This window comes from Arctopsyche grandis, chromosome 5 (assembly GCF_051622035.1).
Source record: "Arctopsyche grandis isolate Sample6627 chromosome 5, ASM5162203v2, whole genome shotgun sequence".
NCBI classification, from domain to species: domain Eukaryota; kingdom Metazoa; phylum Arthropoda; class Insecta; order Trichoptera; family Hydropsychidae; genus Arctopsyche; species Arctopsyche grandis.
This window is the reverse complement of record NC_135359.1, coordinates 32,058,428-32,085,354: the sequence shown is the minus strand read 5'-3', so window position 1 is coordinate 32,085,354 and position 26,927 is coordinate 32,058,428. Positions and strand designations below refer to the sequence as shown.

Below are 26,927 nucleotides of genomic sequence, written 5' to 3'. Positions count from 1 at the left end.
TCACCACTATTTGAAATTTGATGGATGTACAATAAAAATTTATGTACAATTCATAGATGTCTCGTTAATTTGCGAGTTTTTTCAGTGTCTCGCAATTCAACGACTTATAATAAAAAATGCTGCATTTGTATTTGTAATTGGCCAGGAAGGCGCATTGGGATTTTCCTGTAAGGCCTTCCTGGTATATATGTAAAATAAAAAATAAAAATAAAAATAAATAAATAAATAAAAAAAAAAAAATAAAAAAAAAATGTAAAAAGTAAACAAGAATACTACCCGCTAAGCCTTTCCAGGTACTATTGAAAAGAAATGCATTGAACAAGGGTCGTGTAAACCGTTTGTAATCATTTGTCAACGTTTATAAAGACTGGTTTAAACCGGAATTTCTGAATTTATAACCATAGCAGAATTTATCGATGTAAATCTCTAACTGCTGAGTATTTTAGATTGTGGCTTGGCATTTAGATTGTGAGCATTACATTTTAATATCAATGAAGAAGATGGAACTAGTTTTGGAAAAATTCATTCATTAATAGACTTCTGATGCTTATTTTATATTGTTGCAAGATATATTAGAGAGTCTAAACACACCTTTACAAAACTCGAAATCCTCAGGGGTAGTTATCTAGGGTTTGATTGGATTAGCTACAATGTTTATACCTGTTTTCTCTTGGATTCTAAATAATTCTAGTTGGAAATTTTTAGCGTAGCGGGCCTTTAACAGAAAAGACGTAATCACTCAAAGGATTAATGCTATTTGAAGTTTTAAAAAACGTTGATACAGTAGATACTATTAAAATGCAACTATTCTGCTATCAAAAGCAATCATCTTCTTTTGATCTATGTATGTACATATGTATCTTGATTTGAGAATTCGTAGCATCCCATTGTTACTTTTAGAATCGTTTTTTTTCTATCACTAATCAGATTGGAATCTTATTAGTATATATCCCAGCCATTTCAAGTTTTGGTATCTCAACAAATCACGATACCACTCGTTTTTCTCACTTACTTATCTCATTATACGCCTCTTATTTAGATTTATCTTTCTAGATATATCAGTGAATGTATGTAAATTGTATGTCAAAACTTTTTTAAATAAAACATTATCAAGGATAGATGGTGCAACTACTTGAAAAACACTAGCGGGACAAGAAAAGATTAAGCAGATAACAAAGAATACCTCGATTGTTAAGATTGGTAAAAATATCATTATACATAGTTCAAAACATTACTGATTTATTAAATCCCGCTTGAGATATCCAATTATATGGAAAAAGCTTCTAGGATGTATGTGATGTGATACATTGCATGATTCATTCCGGTTTCCGGTAGATACATACATATATACTATTTACATATATGCAATGACTAATAACACTGAGCAACAAATAAAAAACACGTTTTTACTTACCGGAACGGAGACTAGTCAATCTTTACTAAGTTTGACTCATTGTATTCGGACATGACATTGATTTTTATTGGCTTCCTCTTGTTTATGAGAAGTAAGCGCTTAAAAATTGCGCGATTTTTAGACATTTTTGGATTTTACAGTTTTTAACTCAAAACCTGGTATTGCTGTGTCAAAAGTGAATATTGGAATCAATAATCGGATGTTTTTTCTGTCGATTGTGATTTTTTATTGTTTTAAAATACGTATAATTAATCAACTAGTATACTATTATTATTACAATATAATTCAATGCAAGGTCTTTAATAATATTACTGTAAGTTTCGCTGTCTATAACATGACGTTGATAATAATTTTTACCGTCTAAAAAATATAAATTTCCATTGATATAAAATATATACGTATTCCATAAATAAATTAATAATATCAACAACTTGCGTATTTTATATTAAAAATATATTAATGTAAATATTTCAAAATACGAAAAACGAACTCAAAACTAACAAAAAATAAGTCAAATCCTACCGACCGCTATACGCACAAACAATGTTGCATTACTTGACCAAAATGCAATGCTAAACTGAAACGAAATGTAATTGGCCATCGCGGGTCGAGTCAATGCGATAGCATGTACATTTTACGTAAGTCTCATGATAGATCGTTTCAAATATAGCGAATCTTAAGTCATAAAAATTTTTTCTCACGAGTTATTGGGCTAGTTTTATATTTTGCTACATTTACAAGAATTGGTTTTCAATCTCAATATATATTTTTATCTAAACGTAATACTTCGAGCGGTAAATGATTTTTAACGAAAATAAACCATTAAAAATCACTCTCATATTCGAATTCAGTGGGTCAAACTTTATATACATATGTATTTTTACTGATTCGAATTCAGAATCGATCACTGATCACGTTTTCAAGATCTATAAAAAAAAATTGTGTGTGTCTGTGTATTTTGGGGATTTTTTGAATACCGTTCGTCCTATCGAACTGTCACTGAACTGAAATTCTTATCAATACGAAGTTAATTTTTTTGTTGTTGTTGCTCAGTGTAATCAGAGACGGGCATATCAATGCGCTGTATTTTTTTATATTTATTAATAAAGTATTTTACATTTGAAATATGATTAATGAATAACCAAAGATTCTTTGCAACAAAATATGTATGACTTTTCCAATATTTCGACACCTCAAATTGAAACATATGCAGCTATATATATAACACGTTGGTAATTAGTTTTATAACACAAAACGTGTGTGCGTTTACAGTTCTGTACAAACCTGATAGCCTCTTTTTAATAGTGATCCGACAAAACGCCTGATTTGTCAACAGCCTGAGCGGTGGAAGACCACCTCCTTCCCGAATAGCATGTGCTTCTATTCGTGCCGATTGCCAGGACACTTCCTGCAAATCAGATAAATCGTATACATCTAAAATTTAATGAATGAAGAAAGTCACAATGATGATTCGACTAAAGTGAGTTATTGATGCAATGTAAACCGCATTCTAACCAGAGCACATTGGTAACATTTTCAAAATCATGCACTAAAGTTGTAAGTTTATAATCTCACTTCGTTTATAATCAAATCACATATCTATTCCTTTCCAAAACCATTCATTGAAATATCAATGAACAAAACTAAAGCTAAAGGAACTTACAATTAAAGGATAGTTAATCCTTTCAATGCCGAACAACGCCTATCGGCGTTTTTCCGACATGTCCATGGGCCCAAAGAATGTCACATGATGGATTTTTATTAATTTTAAGAGCATTATATTTTAACAACAATGAAGAAGAACTAGTTTGGGAAAAATACATTCATTAATATACTTCTTTTGTTTATTTTAAATTATTGCAAGATATTATAACGTGGGTACACGGGAGAGCATATCCGCTGTCTAAGTGTATTCGGGGGTGGATAATAGAGACCCCCGGATTAGGCAGACCGGAACTCGTACTTGTTAGAACTCTCAGAATTCGGGCGAGTACGTGAGACTCACTTAAACCTCTACGTGTCTAGATTATAAATACATAAATGGATTGGGGAAGCTGTGGTGAGCAACTTGTCCTGTATAAGTAGGTACATATATACGCTATCAATTTATTCTGGAGCGAGCGCTGGTTACGTGCGGACCTCCGGAATCATTCAATAAATGCTGTGAAGCGACTTTGGCTTTTCATTTGGATCCTGAACTCACCCCTACGCAACGATATATTAGAGTATAAACACACATTTACAAAACTCGAAATCCCCGGAGGTAGTTATCTAGGGTTTGTTTGGATCAACCAACACCGATCGGCGTTATGGGCCTGAAAAACGCTGATAGGCGTTGTATTATGAGCATGTACAAAGTAAACAAGAATACTACCAGCTAAGCCTTTCCAGGTAGCATTGAAAACAAATGCATTGAATATGAGTCGTGTAATCCATGTCATTCATTTGTCAACGTTTATAAAGACTAAAGACTGGTTTACACCCTGCTAGTATTTTAGATTGTGGCTTGGCATTTATATTGTGAGCATTATATTTTAACAACAATAAAGAGTATGGAACTAGTTTTGGAAAAATACATTCATTAATAGACTTCTTTTATTAATTTTATACTGTTGCAAGATATACATAGTTTTTATACTAGAAATAAGGACAAACTAGTTGTAAGTAGAGTAAGAAAAAAGAAGACAGCTGGGGGGGTGTTTTTCACAGGTGTGATCATGTACAATGCTCTCCCTGAATTCGTCAGGTCTTCTAAGACAGTGGATGCATTCTTGCGAGGTGCTAAGAGACACCTCTGTGAGGGACAGTACATATAGTACAAGCCAGCAGTTTGGCTTAATGGTAGCATATATATTTAGCACCACTGCGATCGATGGTTCGACTCGTCAAACTGCTGGTGAGATTTGGGGGTTTTGTGATGTTTGCCAATTTTATCTGATCATTGTTGAAACGGTTCCTGAAAGTTGGTATGTAATAGATCATTTCCTGTTGTCACAAAAATCTGTGTGTATTATTTGTAGAAATTATGCACAGAAATCTGAAATCTATAGATATCTCTATAATTTCGTGTTTATTATGTGTATAATAATTGTGCACAAAATCTAAAAATAATCCATAGATGTCTCTATGATTATTATTTCTGTACTTGATTAATTATTGTATTATATGTTTATTGAACGTACTGTATACGTTGTCTGACCGTTCTCGTACACTCGTCGCATTGGAGCGATCTGTAATGACGAGTGTACATTGATTGTAATAAAAATAAAAATAAAATATAAGTCAAACATAAAATTTTAGAGTTAATTAATTAAGAATGTACTTTTAAATTAGCTAAATAGCTAAAATTATATAAATAAATAAGATATATTAGAGAGTCTAAACACACCTTTACAAAAATTGAAATCCCCGACGGTAGATATCTAGGTTTTGTTTGTATTAGCTACAATGTTTATACCTGCTTTCTATTAGATTTCTAAATAATAACAGAAATTACTTCAGCACTCAAAGGGTTAACTGGAGTACAATTATAAAGATTATCGTTTTTAAATTCAGTTTCTCTGATTGATTATGTCTTGTGGAATATCATCATTGTGCTTTACAGATACGATATATACCTTAAAAATAAGTATTTGAGCAGTCTGAGGATCTTTAAGGCGAGTCAAACGCAAATCCCCTTTCTGCCACTGGGGTGTACGAGATTCTACTGATATGCGGGACATCTAAAAACACAATAGAACGTTTAAAAAATTTAATTACGATATTTAAAATACTATTTAGTATACAATACCTGAACGGTCGCAACAAAAACGGGCGTCGTGAATTGTATCTTGACTGTGTTGACGGTGATGCTTATGCCGTCTATGACTTTGTGTATAAAGCTGTAACGTGCCGGTGGTACTGCAGGTGAGGTGACGGGGCTCGGACTTGTGCCGCCTCGGAGTTCGGAACACGTTTCCACTATTATTTGGACATCTTCTAAGTTCTAAACAGTGCACACGTGACCAATGTGAAAAAGCAATACAGTCATGACAAATTAAAGTCAAAATAAAAACGATGCACAGTATGCAATAGTTGGGGGGGGGGGTGATTGATTGGAACATTCAGGATGCATCCAACGTGCAGTAGTAATGGAAGTAAACAACGGTTGAATTACCAGTTCTATAGGCATGTTTTTTAACTTGGTCCAGTGGACTCGGAAAGTGGCATGTCCACACGTAGCCGAAGCCAGTCGTATCCATGGCGGCAATTCGAGGAGTTCCGTCAGGACGGCTTCGTCCAACTGAAGTGAAGATAGCGATCCTTGGCCCTTTAAAGCGCTCACGTTTATCTGTTCCGGCGATAGATTTTTTGTAAATCTGAAAGCAATAAATGTACACATGTTGAATTACTTGATTCCGATGCACTTAAATTATTATCTAAAACTGGTTTGTAAACATAAAAAAATGTATACAATGCTATAATATAAGATAAGATAATGTATTTATGTAAAATATATACAGGAAGTGGTTTTTTTTTCCAAACAAAAAAACGTTAAATCGTTTCGCACGTTTTATAACATAATTAATTTAATTTAAATATGGTTTATAATTATATAAAATGTTATCAATATTAATTTTGATAATATTGAATTAGCCCTAACATCAGTGCCGGTTTTAGGGGTGGGGCTGGGTCGGGCGGCGCCCGAGGGCGCCAAATAAGTTAGGGCGCCGCTCGATGCGTCAAAGGCGCTTTAAATTTTAAAATTAGAGCGCCAAAAGCCATACAAAATTTAAGATTAGAGCGCCAAAGGCGAAATTTTTTTCTAAGGGTGTTTAGAAAAAATTACCCGAAGACGCCATTGGGTGTAAGGCCGGCACTGCCTAACATATGCATTATATATACATTATTCTATATATACTAGTATTGTGCCGGTTGGAATTTCAATGGGTGGTTTTGGAAACTCAATGATTGGATCAGGAATCGGGACTAAAAGAGGAACCCGGAACTGGAACTGAAATAGGAATCCGGAACCGAAAAAAGAATCGAAATTGGAACTGGAACTGGAATCGGTATTGAAGTCAAAGCTGCAGTCTAAATCGATGTACTAACGCTTCATAATTCTAAAATATGTTTTTTTTTAAATATCCATACTTGTCGACGCACCCGCCACATACCCACAAACATACATCGCGTCCGTTTTTACATATATATTATTACAGTAAACATAAGGCGATGTATGTACTCATGTATGTATCCAAGGATTGTAAATAGGTTTTTGAGCTCTTTTTCCTATTATGCTGTAGATTAAAATTAGAATAATATAATACTATGATTACTAACCAAATTAAATTAAATTGCAAAATAGAAAATGATCAGTAGATCAGTAGCTATTAAAATAGATACAAGATGTATTGTGAACATAATTTCGTATCCAGATTTTCATAAAATTTTAATAAAGTTATTGATTTTGATCAAAATAATCAAATCTAACCAACAGTTTTCTCTACATATACGTATGTATATTTACTTACAACTTGTAGATAAAATATACAAGCCAAATAACAAATATAGTTTTTAAAAAGATATTAAAATTTTGACAAAAAAGGTATATTAATGGATATATGTAGGTGTCAATTAGTAGACATATTCCATGCTGTAAGAAGACGTGTGCATTTTGTATTGTATTGCAACATATTTATAATAATAATAAACATACAATACTCTAGTTATAGTAGGATTACTTCAATTTGTTGTCGAATATTTTGATTGAAAATCGTAACTCCAATATCAATTAAAATAAAACCAACTCGTTAATCGACAGAAACGAAAGACACAAGACCATATACATCCTATAACCATATGGTTTCATAAGATCGAGGCCGCTTATCACGAATGTCAATTATAGCTCATTATCAGTCGCGTGTCTAATTGTACAATTAGAAAAATTAAAATACGGAATAAAATTGGCCACCCCAAAAGTAGGCCAGCAGATAAATTGTAGCGAAACGCCAAAAAGAGGTCGTGATAGTATTCGAGTCGACATTCGAACGTTTGAATGGAGCGAGGTGTTCATTGATCGCAATCAGCTGTGGGGCATCGTATCGTATCGTATCATATCGTAGGCAGCGTAGGGTGTCGTGTGTCGACGTTCAGACCTGGACAGGTGCTTCAGCAGCTGGTTCTTGATGATGGTGACCATCTTGGTGTGGCGGGGTGCCTCCGGGGGCCTCTACGGGCCGCTACGATCCGCTACGACCCGCTACGGACTACCTCTACGGATCGCATCGCGAACGTCACTGCCGCTGCCACTGGTGGCCGTCATCGCGCACGCGGCCATAGCGCTCCATCGCACGACCACAGCCTACGCGCCTGTCAAAATCGATCACCCTATTATCTCCGCTTCGCTGGCTTATTTACTGCCTTATAAATCCCACCTCTTTTTTATCTACCTGTTTAATTGGTTAGATAACGCTTCCGGTCATTTTGGATGCAGCTTCGTCACTTTAAGTTTGATGTGTCAGAATGATTTTTCGTCGTTACCCTTTTGGAATAAAAAGTGGAGTTGAATGGGAAAACTACCAGAATTTTCAACAAAACAATATACACTATGTCAATGTGGGGTCACCGTGAAAATATTCGTTTATCATGCATACATATGAAAAACGGTTAGTATATATATCAGTGGCGTGCGGTAAAACTCTCTCTCCCCCCGTCGTACATCGTCACTTAATTTGCGCGAGCAGGATACAACAGGAACAAGAGAAACAGGCTTTTCCTCCCGTATCCTGCGCGCGCACATTAAACAAGGCTGTATGACAAAAAGAGAGAATTTCACCGCATGCTACTGATATATATATTATATGGAGGATGAACGAATGAGACGACTGGCATGTTAATGCACGTGTTTATTATATGACAGCTGAAGACAGAGTGAGTAGTAGCTCTCCGAACCCAGCCGGGTTGGTCCCCACTCGCAGGAAGGCAACCAAACTCGACCATGTCGTATAAGCGAGCCGCCACATCACTCCCCCCCCAGCATCAGCGATACCAAAATTACAAAGAAACAAATTTTACAAAAGAAAAAAAATTATTGTTACACAAAGAGAAAAAAATTATTACGTAGGGAGAAAAAAAAAATGTTGACGTGGGTCATCCGCTGTGTACATAGGTGTACCGCCCTGAATGGTCGGTAGATTCGAGGGCGGTGACGTCGCGAGCAGGACGGTGGGTGGTCCGATGGTCGCGCGATGCGATGCTGCGGCGGCGCCGCTCTTCCGAGGCTGATGTCGGTTGGTGGGGCGGCGGGGGCGGCAGGGGCATCGATGTGGTTGATGATACTCCGAGCTGGACTGTGAGTCGTTGTGGCTCGTGGAGGTGTTGTAGCGCTACCGCCCGTCTCGGCGTGACGACGCTCGTGGGGACGGACGGGGCCTTGATGATGATGATGATGATGATGATGATGATGATGGTGCTGAGGTGGTGTATGTCTTGTGGTGCTGGATGACCGTTCTATGTGTAGTGGATCGCGCATGACTCCACATCCAGCTGTCAAGATCGTCGTCTCATTCGCTCCCCCATTTTTTAAAAGCACCTGTCGTCGACGTTGTGGCTGGACGTCGGTAGGTAGGTAGGTAGGTAGGTAGCCGTGTCTGCTCGTTTATTGTCACCCGCGGGCCGCGACGCGTGTTGATGGCGATGGGGGCGCGGCGGGTAGCTTCTCCCGCCTGACTCGGCGAGGCAGGGATGAGCGGCATGGGATGAGCGGCATGTTGAAATTGATCGAGGCTGCGTGTTCATCACGTCGGGGTCACCAGTATGGAGGATGAACGAATGAGACGACTGGCATGTTAATGCACGTGTTTATTATATGACAGCTGAAGACAGAGTGAGTAGTAGCTCTCCGAACCCAGCCGGGTTGGTCCCCACTCGCAGGAAGGCAACCAAACTCGACCATGTCGTATAAGCGAGCCGCCACAATTATATATACATTGTACCGTTTACAATGCACCCTTTTTTTTGATCCTTCGATTTTCGATCTTTGCCTTCAGATATTTGCTTTTTCGACCTTTTCACTGTCGGTGCCGTGAGGTAGACCTGTCAATGTGGCTCAATCGTTTTTATAATGTAACGATAAGAGAACTTTGTGTGAAAAATATTGAAGAGGGCAGGGCCACGCCTGTTGAAGAGGGCAGGGCCACGCCTATTGAAGAGGGCAGGGCCTTTTGCACAGAGTTCGGCCACCTGTGTGCAAATTTAAATCGGACGCTCTTTAATTTTATCAGCATTTGTATGAATCGGTCGGTGATTATTGGTCACAAGTCGCTCACCCAAAAATCACTAAAATATCTACATATAATGGAACATCGGACTGCTGAAAAGGCCATCATACTAACGATAACTATCTTGCTAACGAGAACTGGAGTGCCAAATATTCCGTATTCGCAATTTTCATGGCAAAAATTGTCTTTTGGGTATATATTGTTATATATATATATATAAATATATAAAAAATATATGTATATATTGTTGAAATTTTTAATCACAATAAAAATTAACCAAGAAAACCAAAACGTTTAGTTTTGAACAAGACCAGACGACAAGGGAGACTGGGCGTTAAGTTCATTCATGAAAATATAGTGTTTTACTCCCATTCCAACATCTAGGATATTGTTCTTTCGATGACTAACCAATACTTGACATCCTTGAAGAAATACATCTGGCAGTCGCAAAGATAATAGAACATAAAAGACCTAACTCTATGCGAACCGAAGCTATACCTGCTTTCCCGTTATTTCGTACAAGTTGTGACTTGCAACAGTAATTCACAAGTATACAACAAGACAATCTAAATGCATTTTAAAAGGTGCGATGTCTTATTTCGTATTTTTTAAGGAATATAATTTTTTCGACTCATTTCTTTCGGCCGCCTGTGTGCGTTGCACAAATTTGTCTGATCGTCGCGGCCTGGAAGAGGGGCTTTCAGTTCAAAGTGAAAGACGCAGCAGTTGAAGTAACTTATTTTTCACATCTCGGATAGCCAGCTTTGAAAGAAACAACAATGTTTTTGATATTGGTCTACTTTTAATCGTTGTTTTTGTTGACGAGTTATATATGATCCTGTTCGTGATCATATCTAAATCAATCAACGGAACAATGTGCCGCCCTTTTATATTAAACTTTAAATTTATTGGTTAGTTAGTCGCGAAACGTCATTGGCACTATTCACTTATAACTTTTAAGTCTCAATCGCTGATTGAACGATGACTACTAGTCATATATTGGTTGACGTGTACCGATCGTTCAATATTTACATTAAAATACCTAAACTAATATATATTATCACATTTTGACATCTTTTTGTATATGTAAGATATTTGATTTCAATATGAATGGTTGTGTGAGTAATATATACATATGTATATGTACTATATACAAAAATGATTGAATAAGCTGACATTTGCTGGTTATAGGTGTGATTTCTTGGTAAATAAATATAAATCAAGGTGTGTTGAGTGAAAAATATGGAATATACGTTATTTGAGGATGTTGTTGAAAATAAACATTTTCCAATGATTGAAAATTGAATCGAAACACAAACATTTGCAAATATTGATTCGGCGTAATAATTAATCAAATTCTGTTAATCGTTTTCTATAAGCATATTAAATTAGAATGTCTTTGGATGTTTGTTTTTTAAGCTAAGGTTAATTTCTAATATATATTTTTTATTAAATTTTAATACGTTAGTAAAATTAGTTAATTTTCAAAGTTTGAAAAAGTTTTTCATATGTTTTTTTTTATTTGGTTATGTTCTTCCGTTTGGCGCGAATCAATTATCATATATGTATGTAGATATTTGATGATTCGATCATTTCACAATCGTATAAATTAAAGGTTTGTATTATACATATATTATGAGTATGACGTTACTTAGTGTTGAACAACCAAACAAGTCCGGTTGTTTACCTCGCGACAAAAAATAATCAATATTTTCAACTTGACAGTGTTTGTTGCCGGTGCGCCCGTATTGACTGAAAGTAGTCTCTTGTAGTGTAAAATGTGTATTTCTCTCGATATTGTCAAATATTTCGTACATAAACATTAATTAAATATAATGAAAGCATAAGCGCTGCCGTTAAAGTCAAAAATGCTGCCGTTAAAGTGTTCGAGTAAATTTTTATCACACGATCAAGTATAAAGCTGAATATGTCGTATCATATTAGAGATGTATCGAAGCACGACTTTGCACAAGGTGTCAAAATTAAAAAGAAATTTACATCAATCGAAGAAAATAACAACGAAATCAACATACTAGCTACAAATTTTGAAGAAATGGGAAATTTGACAGACAAGTGTAAAGAAAAATTGTTAGGTAAAAATAGTAGTGAAAATAAGAGTTTTCAATTGGATAATGGTGAATATTCGGTTTCGATATCCAAAAATCGATCAATTATGCAAGAAGATGATTTTGAATACGATTATGCGTCTGATGATTTCGAAAATGATGATGAAGAAGAAGAAAAGCGAGTCGACGGCGGAAAAATAAAAACTGTAGCCACTGTTCATTCTAAAATAGTAATGAAGAAAAACTCTCCTCATATATCAGCTAGAAGTGATCAAGTTGAATCTAAAAAGATGAGAAAGAGTCCAGATAAAGTGGACGTAAAATCGTCGCTCGTCCAGAACAAGAAAGGATTGTCGAAGACTATGTCAAGTAGTAATACGTCTCTTAGGTAGGTATTTGGGATAAAAGTATGAAGATAAAATTAGAGTAATTGTTTAGAATTTACAACATTTTTCGTCTTAGTCAATAAGTGCTGAACAATTATAATTCCGTATTGCTTTGAGTTTTTTTTTCTTTTTTTTGTACATAGTGGAACTGTCGGAGGTCAGTCAAGAAGACTTAATATGTCGTTCACGCAACAAAGAGCTAAAGAAATACACAGAGAAAATCACATTTTGATGCAAAAATTGATGAAGACTCGGAGTACCATTTCTAGTTCTTCCAAATTTTCAACGCCAATTTCATCAAGAGAATCCAGCGCTGCAATCGCCAGAAGGAAACAACAAGAAAAGACTTCTCATGAAAATTTGGTAATTAATTCAATTAATTCAATTGTATATAATTTTAAATTTGACTGAGCACGTATGTTTATTATTGTTTACAGATACTTCTGAGAAAAATCCAAAATGCGAAGTCATATCATTTGAGTATGAGAAGATAATGTGATGATATCAGTATTATTTACGATATAGTATACGAGGGTGTGTCTGTAATTAAAAATAATTTTTCATTTTTTTACGAGCATATGAATTAATTGAAAGAAATGAGTTTTAAAGCAGTTTTAGTGTTGAAAGAATGCCAAGTTGTAACGAGCAGTACAATTAATTGAGAAAAAGCTGGAATTTCGTCATAAGATCAAATTAATACCTCGAGAACCAATTAATAAAAAATATATTTTTGTAACAACTATAAATTAATGTAGGTTAATCTTTGGAATAATAAAATATTTGTAAATTGATTATGGGATTTTAATTGTATAAAACCACCTTAAACAATAAGATATTTTCACGATTTATATACATATTTATTTTTGTTGAAAAAGACTCGGAAAAGCGGCAAAATCGACGAATTTTTCATTTGTTACAAAAAAAAACCACCTTAAACAATAAGATATTTTCACGATTTATATACATATTTATTTTTGTTGAAAAAGACTCGGAAAAGCGGCAAAATCGACGAATTTTTCATTTGTTACAAAAAAAAACAATATTTATTATATCAAAAATAAAACGGGAAAAGAGGAACAAAAATTTGGTCAAATTAATGTAATGTAATTTTACATACAAATGTAAATAAACAGTGAAATATAGCGATTGAATTTTTTAAATTAAAACTGAAATCGATATCCTTAATCTAATATCGTTTTCCGTATTTCCTTTTAAATTGGTATTGATCAAATTATTTTTTTCCCCCATCGGATTAATTTTCAGATATCTCTAAACTTCGGGCTGCCATATATATGTATGTACATACATATGTATATCTATTATAATGTGCCTATGTAAATCATTAACTTTTAGCCAAACTTATTTTCTTTCAATTTCTGTTTTTTATTATATGAATGCATACACGAAACTATATACGCATTTGGTGTAACGAATTAATCAAATACCCCGTTTTTCCTCAATTTATCCTCAACACGAGATAAAAATAAGGATGGAATCAATACGTTTCAGCCTTTCAGGTCTGAATAGATCGGTTAGTCAAATTTAGATAATAATTTAACATTCATAAACATCATAAAGAAGAAAAAATGTGATTTAAACACGAAATCTGGGTCGGAGTCATTCGGATTTTTAACGATTCCGATTAGCCATGAAACCATATATAATTAAAACACCACTTGAATTTGAGATTTTTGTAGAATATGTGAATTTTTAAATTTAAAAATACAGGAATTTGACAAGAAAAATATATAGAAGAGCACGGTGGACGCGAAATATATAATCGTTGCACGACAGAACAAATTGCACAAGCTAGAGCAGAGCATCGTAACCTTTGGATATTCGCGGCACACATTGAAAACGCGTATTTTTTCATAGTTTTTGTTTATTAATAAAAAGAAACAAGAAAAGAAAAGAACAGGATTGTATAATATAAATATAAAAAAAATGATGTTGTTTTATATTTTTCTGATGAACAAATTTTCTTACGTATCACTGGGTTTGCTTTTAAATAAGAATGAAATTCTTGCCAGGATTTCTTAATTTTCTTGGTTCCGTGGTTTGAAGCATCAGTTAATATAGTAACACAAGTGCATTTGTTGAGACGATCTTTTAATTCACCTATTACTATTGGTGCTAAAATATTTACAACAATATCTTTTGTTTTCGTACGAGCTCATTTTTGTTCAAAACGTTTGAAGCACAATCGTTTGAGCGAAAACTATGGTTCTCTTGCACCGTATGATAAGCCCAGGCGCATTCCGTCGCAGCAACTTCCAGATCTTTCGAAGTTGATGAATCCATTTTCTTAAAAAAATCAACCACTGAAGGACTTGAACATTTTTTGATCTTAAGTGTTGCTCAATATCGCACTTTTTTAAAAATTATTACCGTTTGTTGCTCTCTTTTTGAAAATGGGACATTTCGACGTCCCGAAGCTGTGCTTAGGGACAACGGGACAGGCTACCTAAAAACAGGACGGTTCCGTTCAAAACGGCACGTATGGTCACTTTAGGTATTACCCATATCTCTAACCGGTCTCCGTGACGAGACAGAATGTTAAATGACAGAAAACGCAAATATCGGAAGGCAAAGTACGAAAATCGAAAGATTTTAAGTCGAAAGATCAAAAAAAAAATGGTGCATGGTAAACGGTACATACTCACTTAATTTGCGCGAGCAGGATACAACAGGAACAAGAGGAACGGGCTTTTCCTCCCGTATTAATGTGCGTGCGCAGAATACGGGAGGAAAAGCATGTTCCTCTTGCTCCTGTTGTATCCTGCTCGCGCAAATTAAGTGAGTATGTACCGTTTACTATGCACCATTTTTTTTTTGGTCTTTCGACTTAAGATCTTTCGATTTTCGATCTTTGCCTTCCGATATTTGTGTTTTCTGTAATTTAACATTCTGTCTCGTCACGTAGACCCATCTCTAACATACTCGTTTCCTTTTGGCCATTTTGAATATAATTCCCTTGACCATCGGAGAAACTCATTAATTCGTTTGGTTTTCCAGCTTCTACGTGGTAATTAAGACTTTATGTTCCTAATAATTATGTGCGTGGTAGACATCAACATTTGATGGTTGTAGATATAATGGTCGGTTTTAGCGGTGCTAGGAGCCGCGTCGAGCGGGTGAGCGAGTAGAGTAGAAATGGAGTGGGAGTAGTAATCGGTCGAGTAGGAGGTGGTGGTGGTAGTGGTGGTGGCAGTGTCAGTGTCAGTGTGGCGCGAGTGTCGCCAGCGTGAGGAGTGCGTAGTTTTCGTGCGAGTCGGCATGCGTCTCCGTGTGGTGTCGGTGTCATTGCCAGTGTCAGTGCCGGTGTCAGTGTCGAGTGCTTGTCTTGCGCTCAAGTGAAGTGTGACGCGTGACGCGTGACGAGTGAAGAGTAGAGTGTAGAGTGTAGAGTGTAGAGTGATTAGCGATGCGTGTCGCTTCGGAGACCAGCTCTTGGAAGAGTTGGCGCAGCGCGATGGCCGTGGTGGTGGCCGTGGCGGCGGCCGCAGCCGCGGTGGTCGCGGGGGCGGATTCCCCGGGGGCGCCAGGGATGACGATGTCGATGTCGATGTCCACGACGACGATGCGCCCCCGCGTGGGATTCCCCGGCCGGCAATATTCGCTGATGGCTGAAGCTGCCGACTCCAGAGAAACTGCTCCCAGTGAGACTCCTTTTGTTTTGAATTTGCCGCTCATTACCACCTGCCCCCCCCCCCCCCCCTCCCCTTCCCCCCTCCCTCTACTGCCCTACACTCGCTGCTTATCAGTGCCGTCACACGATTTTATATATTTTTTTTTTTTTTTATTTTTGCACAATTTCAAACTATTTGATTGATATTTATTTTGTTAACTTGAGTTCTCATATCTATAAGAATTTGAATATTAGTATCGACTAAATAAATCTTAACCCGATCAGGGATGTAATGCGTTTATTAATTTCTTATGAATGCGCCTCCCCCTAGAGTTTGATATTTAAAGTTGATTTGTCATTGGTGCCTCCATTCAAATATTCTAAGACCCCAATTGAGAAACGTTAAGGTGTACATACATATATACGTTTTTCATTCCGAATTGACCCTTTTTCATTTCAAATTGACACTCTTTCATTTCAAATTGGCAAATTGAAAAGGGTCAAATGAAAGAGTCAATTTGAAATGAAAAAAGGTCAATTTGGAATGAAAAACCTGTACGTATGTCGCTAATTGGAGGTGAAATCGAGTGGTTCTCTATTGTAATACTGTTATTGACGCGGTAACGGATCATGCACTCGTCAAATATTTCAAATAAATATTGATTTGTTGTTCTTTTGTAATGAAATGATTTTTTGGCTGGAAAAATAAATCTAATCGCATATATTTAATGCTTATTTTCAATTGCGCAATTTGGAAATTTCTCTTTCAAATCCGGAATTGGGTACGGAACATTTACCCAATTCAATAAAGTTCTCCATTTCAATAAAGTTCGAACCGGAACATTTCAATAAAGTTCTCCTAATAAGTCTAAATACATCTGTGTGTATGTACATACATATTAACTACCAATAGAACTTTTTCCCCTGGACGTACATATCTAAAAAAGTATATAAAAAGTAACAAATACAGTATCAACAAAGTAGCATTATTTAATTGTTACACAATTTCATAAATTTAAATAGTTTTTTTGTTCACAAATTTGCGAGTTTCAGAATATTGTTTGTATCAATAGAATTCTTCTAATCGCCACTACAAGCTTTTAAACGTATAAATAAATATACATATATGTTGAATTGAATCAAATCGTGCATCATTTATCGCGTACTTTTTAGAAAACGGTACATTTTCTGGAAGTTTCTTTTGTCGGCGAAGAATTCAATACACAGACATCTGTTTCTGTCGTTTGAATGAATTTTTTTTCTGCTTTGCGAATGTAATTTAAATATAAATAAAATATTAAGTGTTTTATGAATGTATGTACATGGCAAAACAAATTTTGCGCTAGCAATAAATAAAAAAGTTTACATTAATTGTTCAATTCTGCTCTTCATCAAATGTTGATATGTTCTGACATAAATGCAATAAATATTTACACGACGAATAACAAACACATCTGTTGTGAAAATTACTTGCTTAAAAATCCATAAAATCAGCTGTTATTTCAATTTAATTCCCATACAATGTTTAAATCTGATTTACTTGTACGTGGAGAGATAAAAACAATCGTATTTTCAATGGCCCACGTCATGAGAATTTATGCAATACAACTGTCAACGCTTTGAGGTTATGTCGAAGTCGAATGTGTGACATGATCTCGCACTAGAAACATTATTCGTCACGGCTATTCATAATTATACAACAAAATCTAAGATAAGATAGAATATAATACTTAGAAATGATATACATATATTAAAATATTTCGGCAAACTCTTTCGCCGCCGGCTCGTCCATTGCCAATTGCAATATTTATTGTACAACAATAGCTGATAGTGTTATCAGTTAAATGTATGACATATGTCACGGGGCACTGCTTTTTTTTCCACAAACTATGGATCTATAAACTTCGTAAAAATGCTAGTGTGGTTTTAATTGATTAATTTTTAATTTGGTGTATTATTCAGTCACGTGCCGCTACTGCATATCATGCACATTGGGTTAGTATGAATTCTAATTGAATATATGTGTTATCATATTTTGGCACATTGGGCTTATATTATTATATATTACAATGTGTAATGATATTGAATTATTATTTATTATTTCGATTCCATGAGAATATTGTTAAGTATTCATTATTATTATCGATTTCACGGTCGCTTGAAGACTCCAATGTCAGACGTATAAATAATTAATAAGACGAACAATGATTGTGTGGTTATTTATTTTTTATAAATATTTTTATTTAATTTGCGTTAAACGAAGATAACGACGTATTTTAGTTTGTGGTTGCACATTTTTTTAGTTTAAATATATGTACATATCTTTTGTGTGTTCGAACAGTAATAAAATAAATATTTTATTCATTGGAATAAGAGAGAATTATCTCGCAAGTTGAGTCGATCAGTTTCTGTTTTCTGTTCATTGTGATTGTTCAACGGTTTATTGCGTATACAACATCGGTCATAAAACCAAATGGTATATTTCATACTATTTTTACATGGTTTAATTCAGATTGTGTAGTTCAAATTGTATAATTATTTTTTTACCTACTTGAATTTTTATGTACTTCTAATATTCTTTCAAAATTTTAATTGAATGCTACTTCCATAAATCATTTACAAGATCTTTCAATCAAATTTGATACTGTTTTCTCGATTTTAACATCAATCAATCGACGATTCGGTTGCATTATAAAAATGTGTGATTATGTCATGTTTTTCAAATAATTTAAGGAAAAAATTTCGTCAGACGAAACAATCGAAAGTGAAGTAAGAAGAGGCTAGTAAAAAAAAAAATAAATAAAACCACGTACTATAACCTCAACGTAATTTAAAAAGTATTATAACGTGGGAACATGCGAGAGAGACTCAACTTTCTCGTGCATTCGTGCATTCGTGGGTGAACGATAGAGACCCCGAATTAGGCTAACGGGACTCAGTAAGTGTACAAAGTACCCGAACAAAGGATATGCTAGAGTTCTCAGACCCGGGCGAGTGCGTGCGACTCGCCACAGTAGACCTTTACGTGTTTGGACAATAGCTACATATATGGATAGGGGAAGCTGTGGTGTGCAACTTGTCCTTTATAAGGAGGCACACACGGTAGATCAGATGATTCTGGAGTGAGCGGTGGATCCGTGTGGACCTCTCGAATCGTTGAATAAATGCTGTGAAGCGACTTTAGTCTTTCATTTGTATCCCTACTCAACATACATACAACATTCCATTTTTTTTATTAATATTGTAGCGTAGAGGTGTGTGGAGGATCCAAGTAAAAGGCCAAAGTCGTTTCACAGCATTTATTGGTGATTAAGGAGATACACACACTGGCAGTGCTCCGTCCAGAATTTCTTGATATGGTCTAAGTACTTCCTTATAAAGGACAGGTTGCTCAGGGCATCTTCGACGTCCGGTTATTTCCTTATTGCTTAGGAATGTACCCGGATATGTATTCCCACGACACTCTATCACTGTCATTTCTGAGAAGGGACTGGGTGCCGTTACTACGCCAATTCGGTGGCCATTGTTTAGCCTACTTGCACTTAGTCTGGAGATAATCCTCGAAACCAATTATAACGGTCGCACAGTGTAAGGGATCCGATTGCACTTAACCGGCGGCTCCTTTTAGCATACGCTACAATATTTAAAACATTTCTTAGATAAAGCATTTTGCGTATATGCGAAAAATCTGTTAGATGAATCTCTATCATATTTTTTTTTATCTTTATTTTGTTTTTCTAAGCCTAAAACATTGAACGTAGCGGAAATAATATTGTTCATGTTAATATTTCTGTGGATGTCTTTAAAATAATGATATCTAGCCAAGATAAAGATTTAAAGATATATACATACATATGTATGTGTAATGCGTCATGTTTATAGGAAATATCCGCAATTTTGTGTACATAATTTACATACATATATCGGCATTAATTAATCGTATTTAGTACGTTCGTACTTTATGCAAATAACACATTTGCACAATTATAGTTAATTGGGCGAAATGCGATTTCGGTGACCGATACTGTAATCAGATGCGACCTTTCTAGGCAAATTTATAGGAAAAATCATTAATACATACTACCTTGTCAGTCTTGATTGATGATTGCTGAAAATTCTCGAGTGTTTCGCGTAATCGCAAAATCGCACCTGAAGATTACTTTATATAATTAAGTATGCAATGATTTATTGCGCATAATGAAAGGTGGTTATGTATTATATAAAACGTATATTGAAATATCATACATATTGTTATATTTTACGTTAAATTATCACGCATGCGTGGTTCTTGTAAAATTATCTTATTATCATTCTGTCAATGACTGAACTCTGTTTGATAAATCCATAGATCATGTGTGTAGAATTTATGAGGAAAAATTACCAAAATTAGAGTCTCAAATTCCCCGAGCATCTGTCAAATTCGGAATATCTCTAATTCGATCCTGAGAAATTGTTTATGTGTGTTTTTACAATTACATTCTTTATAATCGTATTTATTTTTCATATTTTGAACAAGGATATGTATTCTGAATTGGGGCGCAGACACACTGAATCGTACGGCACGGCATGCTTAGATACACTCAAGACTGGGTGGGCGTATCCTCGTGTTATTGTTGATTTTTTATTTATTTTTAAATATAATGGCACACATACATAATAAAAGAAAAATAAAGTGAAATAAATAAGATTAAAATATAAAAGAAAATATTTAAATCCCTATTAAAGTGTAAAACCCTAGTAAAGTAATAAAAACAAATTACAAAAACAGTAAATATAAATAAAACAATGAATCAACCACATATTTGATTCTCAACCTTAGCCCTAAAAGTACAGAATTCGTACAATCTTTTTATTTCAACAAGTTTCTCCTTATTTTTTCATATATCATCATTTTTCACTATAAAATATCACCGAAACATTCAAGGGGTGAGTTTTGGATGGGATTGCCGTAGCATAGATCAGGCGTACTAGCGTTTTTTTACATGTGCAAAATAATCTAAAAAAACATGTGAACCACTCGTGAATGCGTGTTTGCACTCTTAGGGCGAAATCACACAGGGAAGAGCAGCACGTCGTGTGCATGGCTACCCGCTGTGGGTGGTCTCATACATTTCTTCAAATATGGGATACACCGTTATCGATCATTGTCAAGCAAGGATAAATACAAGGATTAATTTTGGGGCCGGACGTGCTGGGCATTCCATTCATATGTGCAAGGCACGGCCCATTTTTTTCGCATGTTTAAAAGTATCTAAAAAAAACCACCTACCACGTGCATCGCTATGTGTTTTCGCCCTTACTCGGTTATTCGTGGTGAAATGTGTTAATCGAATCTTGTCTGGTATTTATTTTTAGAATTGAAAAATTGACCTTTGAATACAAGATACAAGAAATAGCTGTTTATAAAAAATTAACTATTCATTGAGTGCAGCGATGCGACGCGACACTAGTATTGAGATACGAGTACTTGAATAGTTTCAAGTATTAATTTGCCATTGTCAATAATTTGTCAAGTCGCGTCGTCTAGCGATTTTATTCGATTGTAGTTTGACGCGTCGAATCGCATCGCGTTGTGCCAGTATGCACGTATGTAAAGTTTGCGTGCAGCGCGAAGCGTCGCGACGTGTACAACTACATATTATAATTTAATTTATTTTACATTAATAGTTTTTGCCTTCCTACATACGTTACACTTTTTTTATGTACATAGTACATACATACATACATGAATTTTTTACTTTCTACAAAGTAGTAGCCTTTTGGAAAGTTTTCCTCTAGTGATTTCTCCTTGCCTTTTGAAGAAGATAAGTGGGTTTGAAAATGTTTTTGGTGTGGATTTTGGCGCTGCCAATTTTTGTTTGGAATTATTTCAACACCTGTTTATAAATTTGGCAAATTTTGACAGGAGCTGTTTAATCAGCATTTAATAATAACAAATCTTGCCGGTAGTAATAGGAACATATTGAAATAATTTTAACCCTTTGGCTGCTACGAGGTTTTTCAATGTCCAAGCGAAAAATGCTAACATTTGTAATTACTTTATAAAAAAATAAATATAATATATTTTTTTACATACTTGCTTCGCCGAACGCGCGTAATTTTTTTAATACTTTATATAAATTTTTAAGAAGCAGTTGTGGACTCGCGCTCTCTCTTTCTGTCTTGCTTTTACATGCGTGCGTGCGAAAGAGATACCTACATATATACACTAAATAAGTTTTGACGATTGTTTCCGACGCATTATTTTTTTCAATAATCTATTTTTAGACATCGACGTATTTGTCGTTGTTAAAACATGCGATACATTTGAAACAGGTAGCGGTCTTTCTCTCTTTCTTTCTTGGTTTTAATTGTGTATGTGTGAGCGAGACACACAAGGATGCGAAGTTTCTAATAATCAAATAATATTTCAACATGTATCATAAACATTTTGTATGCATTTCAGTTGCATTTGATTGATTGCACGAATTCGTGACGTCTCGTGACCTATATAATTGAAAGCGGATTTCTATTGTTTTTTGCCATTTATTTTAACTCTGCAAAATGATATCGGACAGTGAAAGTGACGAAAGCGAAATAATAGCTCCTCGCCGAGGAACTCGACAAATCAGCAGCTCTACTGATTCTGAAAATGAATTTATCGACAATAATCAATTCCCAAGTAATAACTCCTTATATGACTTTGACAACGAACCCGAAATTTACTTTGATGATGAACCCGAAATTGAAGAGCTTTTAAAAAATTGATAAATATTTATAAAGCTTGATTGAAAAATAAAAAAATTCTTTTTACAAGGTTCTTACTACTTTTTTCATTTCATCAATTTGTCTGACAAACTTCATACACTCTTCTGATCGCTTTGAAACTTTGCCATTTTTCAAGGTTTGGTATCGATGGTGAAATATAATCGTAATAAACACTTTTAAGAATCCAAAATTTTTGGAGATGGTGACAGTTAACCCTTTGCCACTGACTTGTAGCCTTTTATGTTTGATTTTTCGCCCCCAACTCGTTTTGTCAGATTTATTTTAGACACGGTTTTCAAGTCAACATAAAATAAAATAATTTTATTTTATCTTTTATTTATATTTCATCAATTATGCACACTCCTTTTGTAAGATCGATTCAATGTGACGAGTGTACTATACATATCATGAGATATCAATTATAAATACATAAATATCATATATTTTACATTAAATACGATATATGTATGTGGGTCTACCTCACGGGCCGGAATGTGAAATGCCGGAAAACGCAAATATTGGAAGGCAAAGATCATAAATCGAAAGATCAAAAAAAAGGGTGCATGGTAAACGGTACATACTCACGTACATACTCACTTAATTTGCGCGAGCAGGGTACAACAGGAACAAGAGAAACAGGCTTTTCCTCCCGTATTAATGTGCGCGCGCACCATTTTATTCGAAAGCTTTATATGAAAACCACTAGTCAATGCTGATGGTAAAATTATTTTATTTTATTTCATAGAACATGAATACTCGCCTTTACAGATCGTTCCAAAACGAGTTCACTTAAATAGATACAATACAATCAATATGCACAAGCATTTTATACAATGCGAATTCATACAAACATCCGCAGTGACTTATATGGAGAAATTTTTGCATCATAATCAAATTGGCGAACCTCAAAACGCTGAATAACTTGAGATTAGCGAGAGAGATAGGAAAGGTGATAACAATTTTAACAAGAACTGTTTCATTGAAAATCATAATAAAAATTGGCAAACTCTGATAAAAAACGATCGACCTGGAGTCACAAACACAGGTCTGGCCAGCAGCGGGGCTAGTGGGACTCGAACCCGTGACCACTTTGCTCGAAAGTATAATATGCTAAAGACTTGTTCACGCCGCTGGTGATGTATGTACATATATATGTAGAATGGCAATCATTATATAATATAAGGATTTGACATTGAGATACAATCTATTAAGAGTTTATAGAATCTATCGCAAAATACTAAAAATACGGCTCTCTAACTTAACAATATATAAAGGCCTCGGGGCAAGATAGTGCCAACCCTCACTTTAGTAGTTTTGAGATAAATCAATTTTAAACTTTGTTCAAATCCATAAATCAAAACACGTACTTTTTTGAAAACTTTTTATTTTTATTTGCTTTAAGAGGGCTGTATACCCGAAACCTTAATTTTGTTACCGTTCCTTTCTTCGATATATATATTGAGTGTATGTATGTATATATTGAGTGAATGCGACAGTATATATCAATATATATATTGAGTGAATGCGACAGTTGCGCTTCGACCAGATAAAACGTATTTTAAATTGACAAAATCGAGGTTTCGTATTCTACTATTTTCACCTCCAAAACTGGAACAATTTAAAAAAAAAAATCATCATCGGTATGAGAAAGATAGTTTCTGTGCATCTATCGGCGTATTTTTTTTTAAATCGACCGTTAAATAAGCACGCTGGACCCGTTTCGTGTAAAAAAGAGGCGAAGGGTGTAAAAAAGAGGCGATTTTATAGATGTTTGGCGGCTCCTATGTCCTATAAAAAATAATTAATCAAAAAAATAAAACGATAGATGCACCCCAATGGTGGATATCCATAGCATATTAAAAAATAATTTCTCTAGTGCCATAATTGAGGAAGGGAGAAGTATAGTACGTTTGTATGGACAAGGTGCTGCTGTCCAGCCCTCTTAATGACATATCCTTAATAATACCTGTAACAAAAAAATATCAAAACATTAATATATTAAACATAAAATGGTACATATCAAAAATTGTGGGTTGACACTATTTTCCACCATTTTTTTTAATAATTACATACAAAGATATGAAATTTTTATGACATGACATGTCATCATTAATTTGTACAGTATACATTAAATTTAGTTTAATTAATATAAATTTTATATGAAGAGTTAATAAGAGAAAATATCTCCGAAATGAGTGACTAAGTCGCACTAAAGACTAAAATAAAATAAAAGCAAAACAAAACAATTACTCTATCAGTTCATTGTTTTCTTCTGTAGGAATATTATGTAAAAGTAAATTACTCGAGCATCAACCGTCATATGACGAGCTGAACACTGAACACCTAATTTATAAATAAATTAGAATGTTATGCATAAAGATGCCAAAAAGAAGTCAATTACATGTCATGTACCTGTATTTAATAAATTGAACAGAAATACATCTGGCAAGTTGGAAAACATCTTTTCATGTACTCGCGCATGTTTATACGTTACTTTTGTAACACGGTGTGGTAAAGATTGGTTCAAGCGTTACTTGGCTATATCGAATCGCATTTGTTTCAATAAGCATATTTTACACCGTTTTCGCGGTTTACACACACGTACTAAAGCGTTGTGCTTGTTTGCAAAGTAATATCGAGAAATGTGGCGTAAATAGACGAGAAGCATCGGGGTGAGAAATAGACATGTCTGAAAGACCTTTGTGACATGTTAATGAGATCGCATTGTGTTCGTCGCGAGCCACGCCGATTGACGTATGTGTGTATTATATGAACGTTTAATTTTCAGCCAAAATTTTCACAACGTCGCCAAAAGAACACGTCGTTGAATTATATTTGAGATCTGTCTTGTCTCGAAACTGTACTCTCGATTCGGGTCTGTTGTGTGCTCTGCCGGGTTGAATGGTCTTCGCTGTAAAGGGGTTTACAGTTACGGTGTTAAAAAATGGTACACAATATGCTGTACAGGATATGCAGGTTGAAAAGTAAACGTTTGAAGTTCTGTTTTAGCATAAATTACTGATTAGAGTCCTATGTATCAACTTTGCCGTGTTGTGTCGTGCTGCAGCAGTCGACGGCCGTATCGTGCGGTCAGACCTTAACAGGGAATATAATCAGGGTCACTATAGAAATTAAAGTTTTATTTTGTTATAGATTTATTTACAATTTGAGTATATGGTGGTGTTGGGCGTTGGTGGCCAATCCGTTTCATTTCTCAGTTGGCGGATTATTTTTATTCACTTTTTTATATTTGGCTGTCCTTGGGAACTCTTAAATTAACGTGTAATGTATAGTATTGTTACGTACGCCGCGGATTGAGCGAATTGCACTTAGACCAACGGATATCTGTTATCGGGTTAACTAAGTGCTTGCACTTACTTCCAAGGATTATATCTGGACTCTAAGTGCATTTAGGCTAAACAATGACCGTTATTAGTTATTTCTCAGAATCGGTACGGGGAGACCCAATGTCGTGGAAATACATGTCCGAATACGTGACTATACAACGGGTAAACAGATTAGACGTCCTGAGAGATCTACCCTTTATAAGGCGGTACGTAGGCGATATCATGTCATTCTGGACTGAGCACTGACAGTGCGTGTATCTCCTTAATCATCAATAAATGCTGTGAAACGACTGTTGGCCTTTTACTTGGATCCTCCACCCACCCCTACGCAACAGTATCAACAAAAATATGTATAATATAAAATGAACGATGTTTATATTAATTAGACTTAAATAATTGGTTATGAATATAATTGAGTATTCGGCACCACCAAGAGAAATGTTTTTACATTTATTTAAAAATAATTTTTACATTTCTCTGGTGCCACCCCTGAAATTTTATGTAGAATGCGGGCGATCGCCACGACACTTTTTCAAACTGCGATGTTAATTGAATAATATGTTACTTAAATGATCAATTTACTTATAAAAATGTATCCCAAATTGTTTATTGTGTTTTTTTTAATGCATTGTGCAATTTTTAACGATGCACTTGCCCATCTTGCGTGTAATATAAACAAACAGAGATGTTTTTATCGGATATATGTACGTCGAACACCAATCATCAAATACGACTGACGACAAAATTATTTGAAAAGGTCTGTGGACATTCATCACTTGATAATAATATGACGCCTATAGCCACTTCTATTATTATAACATTTCTCTGTCCGGCTCAGCCTAGCGAAAAATAGTAGATAGTAGTTTTGTGCGGGATTTAGAATATTATTTATTTATTTAATTAAGTTTGGACCATTGCGGAATTACAGGAATCCCTAACGCGCCACAATGGTCTAAGAAAATATAATACAGAAGAGAAAAAACTATATATACAGACAAAAATAAATAAACCCTTTGAATGCTGACCAACGCCGATGGGCGTTTTGCCAACAAGTCCATGGGCCTGAAAAACGCCGATA

General features: G+C 35.0%; 3 protein-coding genes across 3 annotated transcripts in view; 2 read left to right on the top strand and 1 right to left on the bottom strand.

Moving 5' to 3' along the window:
* LOC143912214 (bridge-like lipid transfer protein family member 3B) overlaps nt 1–7,783 on the bottom strand; it is a 28,095-nt gene extending 20,312 nt beyond the window's left edge. Inside the window, exons 1-5 of the mRNA XM_077431466.1 lie at nt 7,552–7,783; nt 5,571–5,772; nt 5,205–5,399; nt 5,032–5,136; nt 2,699–2,822 (exon numbers count right to left, since the gene is read on the bottom strand). Of these exons, the coding sequence (XP_077287592.1) occupies nt 2,699–2,822; nt 5,032–5,136; nt 5,205–5,399; nt 5,571–5,772; nt 7,552–7,595 (670 nt within the window). The 5' untranslated portion in view covers nt 7,596–7,783. The remainder of the gene's footprint in view (nt 1–2,698; nt 2,823–5,031; nt 5,137–5,204; nt 5,400–5,570; nt 5,773–7,551) is intronic.
* LOC143912008 (uncharacterized) overlaps nt 1–26,927 on the top strand; it is a 439,734-nt gene that overhangs the window by 181,513 nt on the left and 231,294 nt on the right. The gene's annotated exons all lie outside the window — the stretch shown is intronic.
* Nucleotides 15,309–26,927, top strand: part of Stim (stromal interaction molecule) — a 57,374-nt gene continuing 45,755 nt past the window's right edge. Inside the window, exon 1 of the mRNA XM_077430324.1 lies at nt 15,309–15,786. Coding sequence (XP_077286450.1) covers nt 15,552–15,786 — 235 coding nt within the window. The 5' untranslated portion in view covers nt 15,309–15,551. The remainder of the gene's footprint in view (nt 15,787–26,927) is intronic.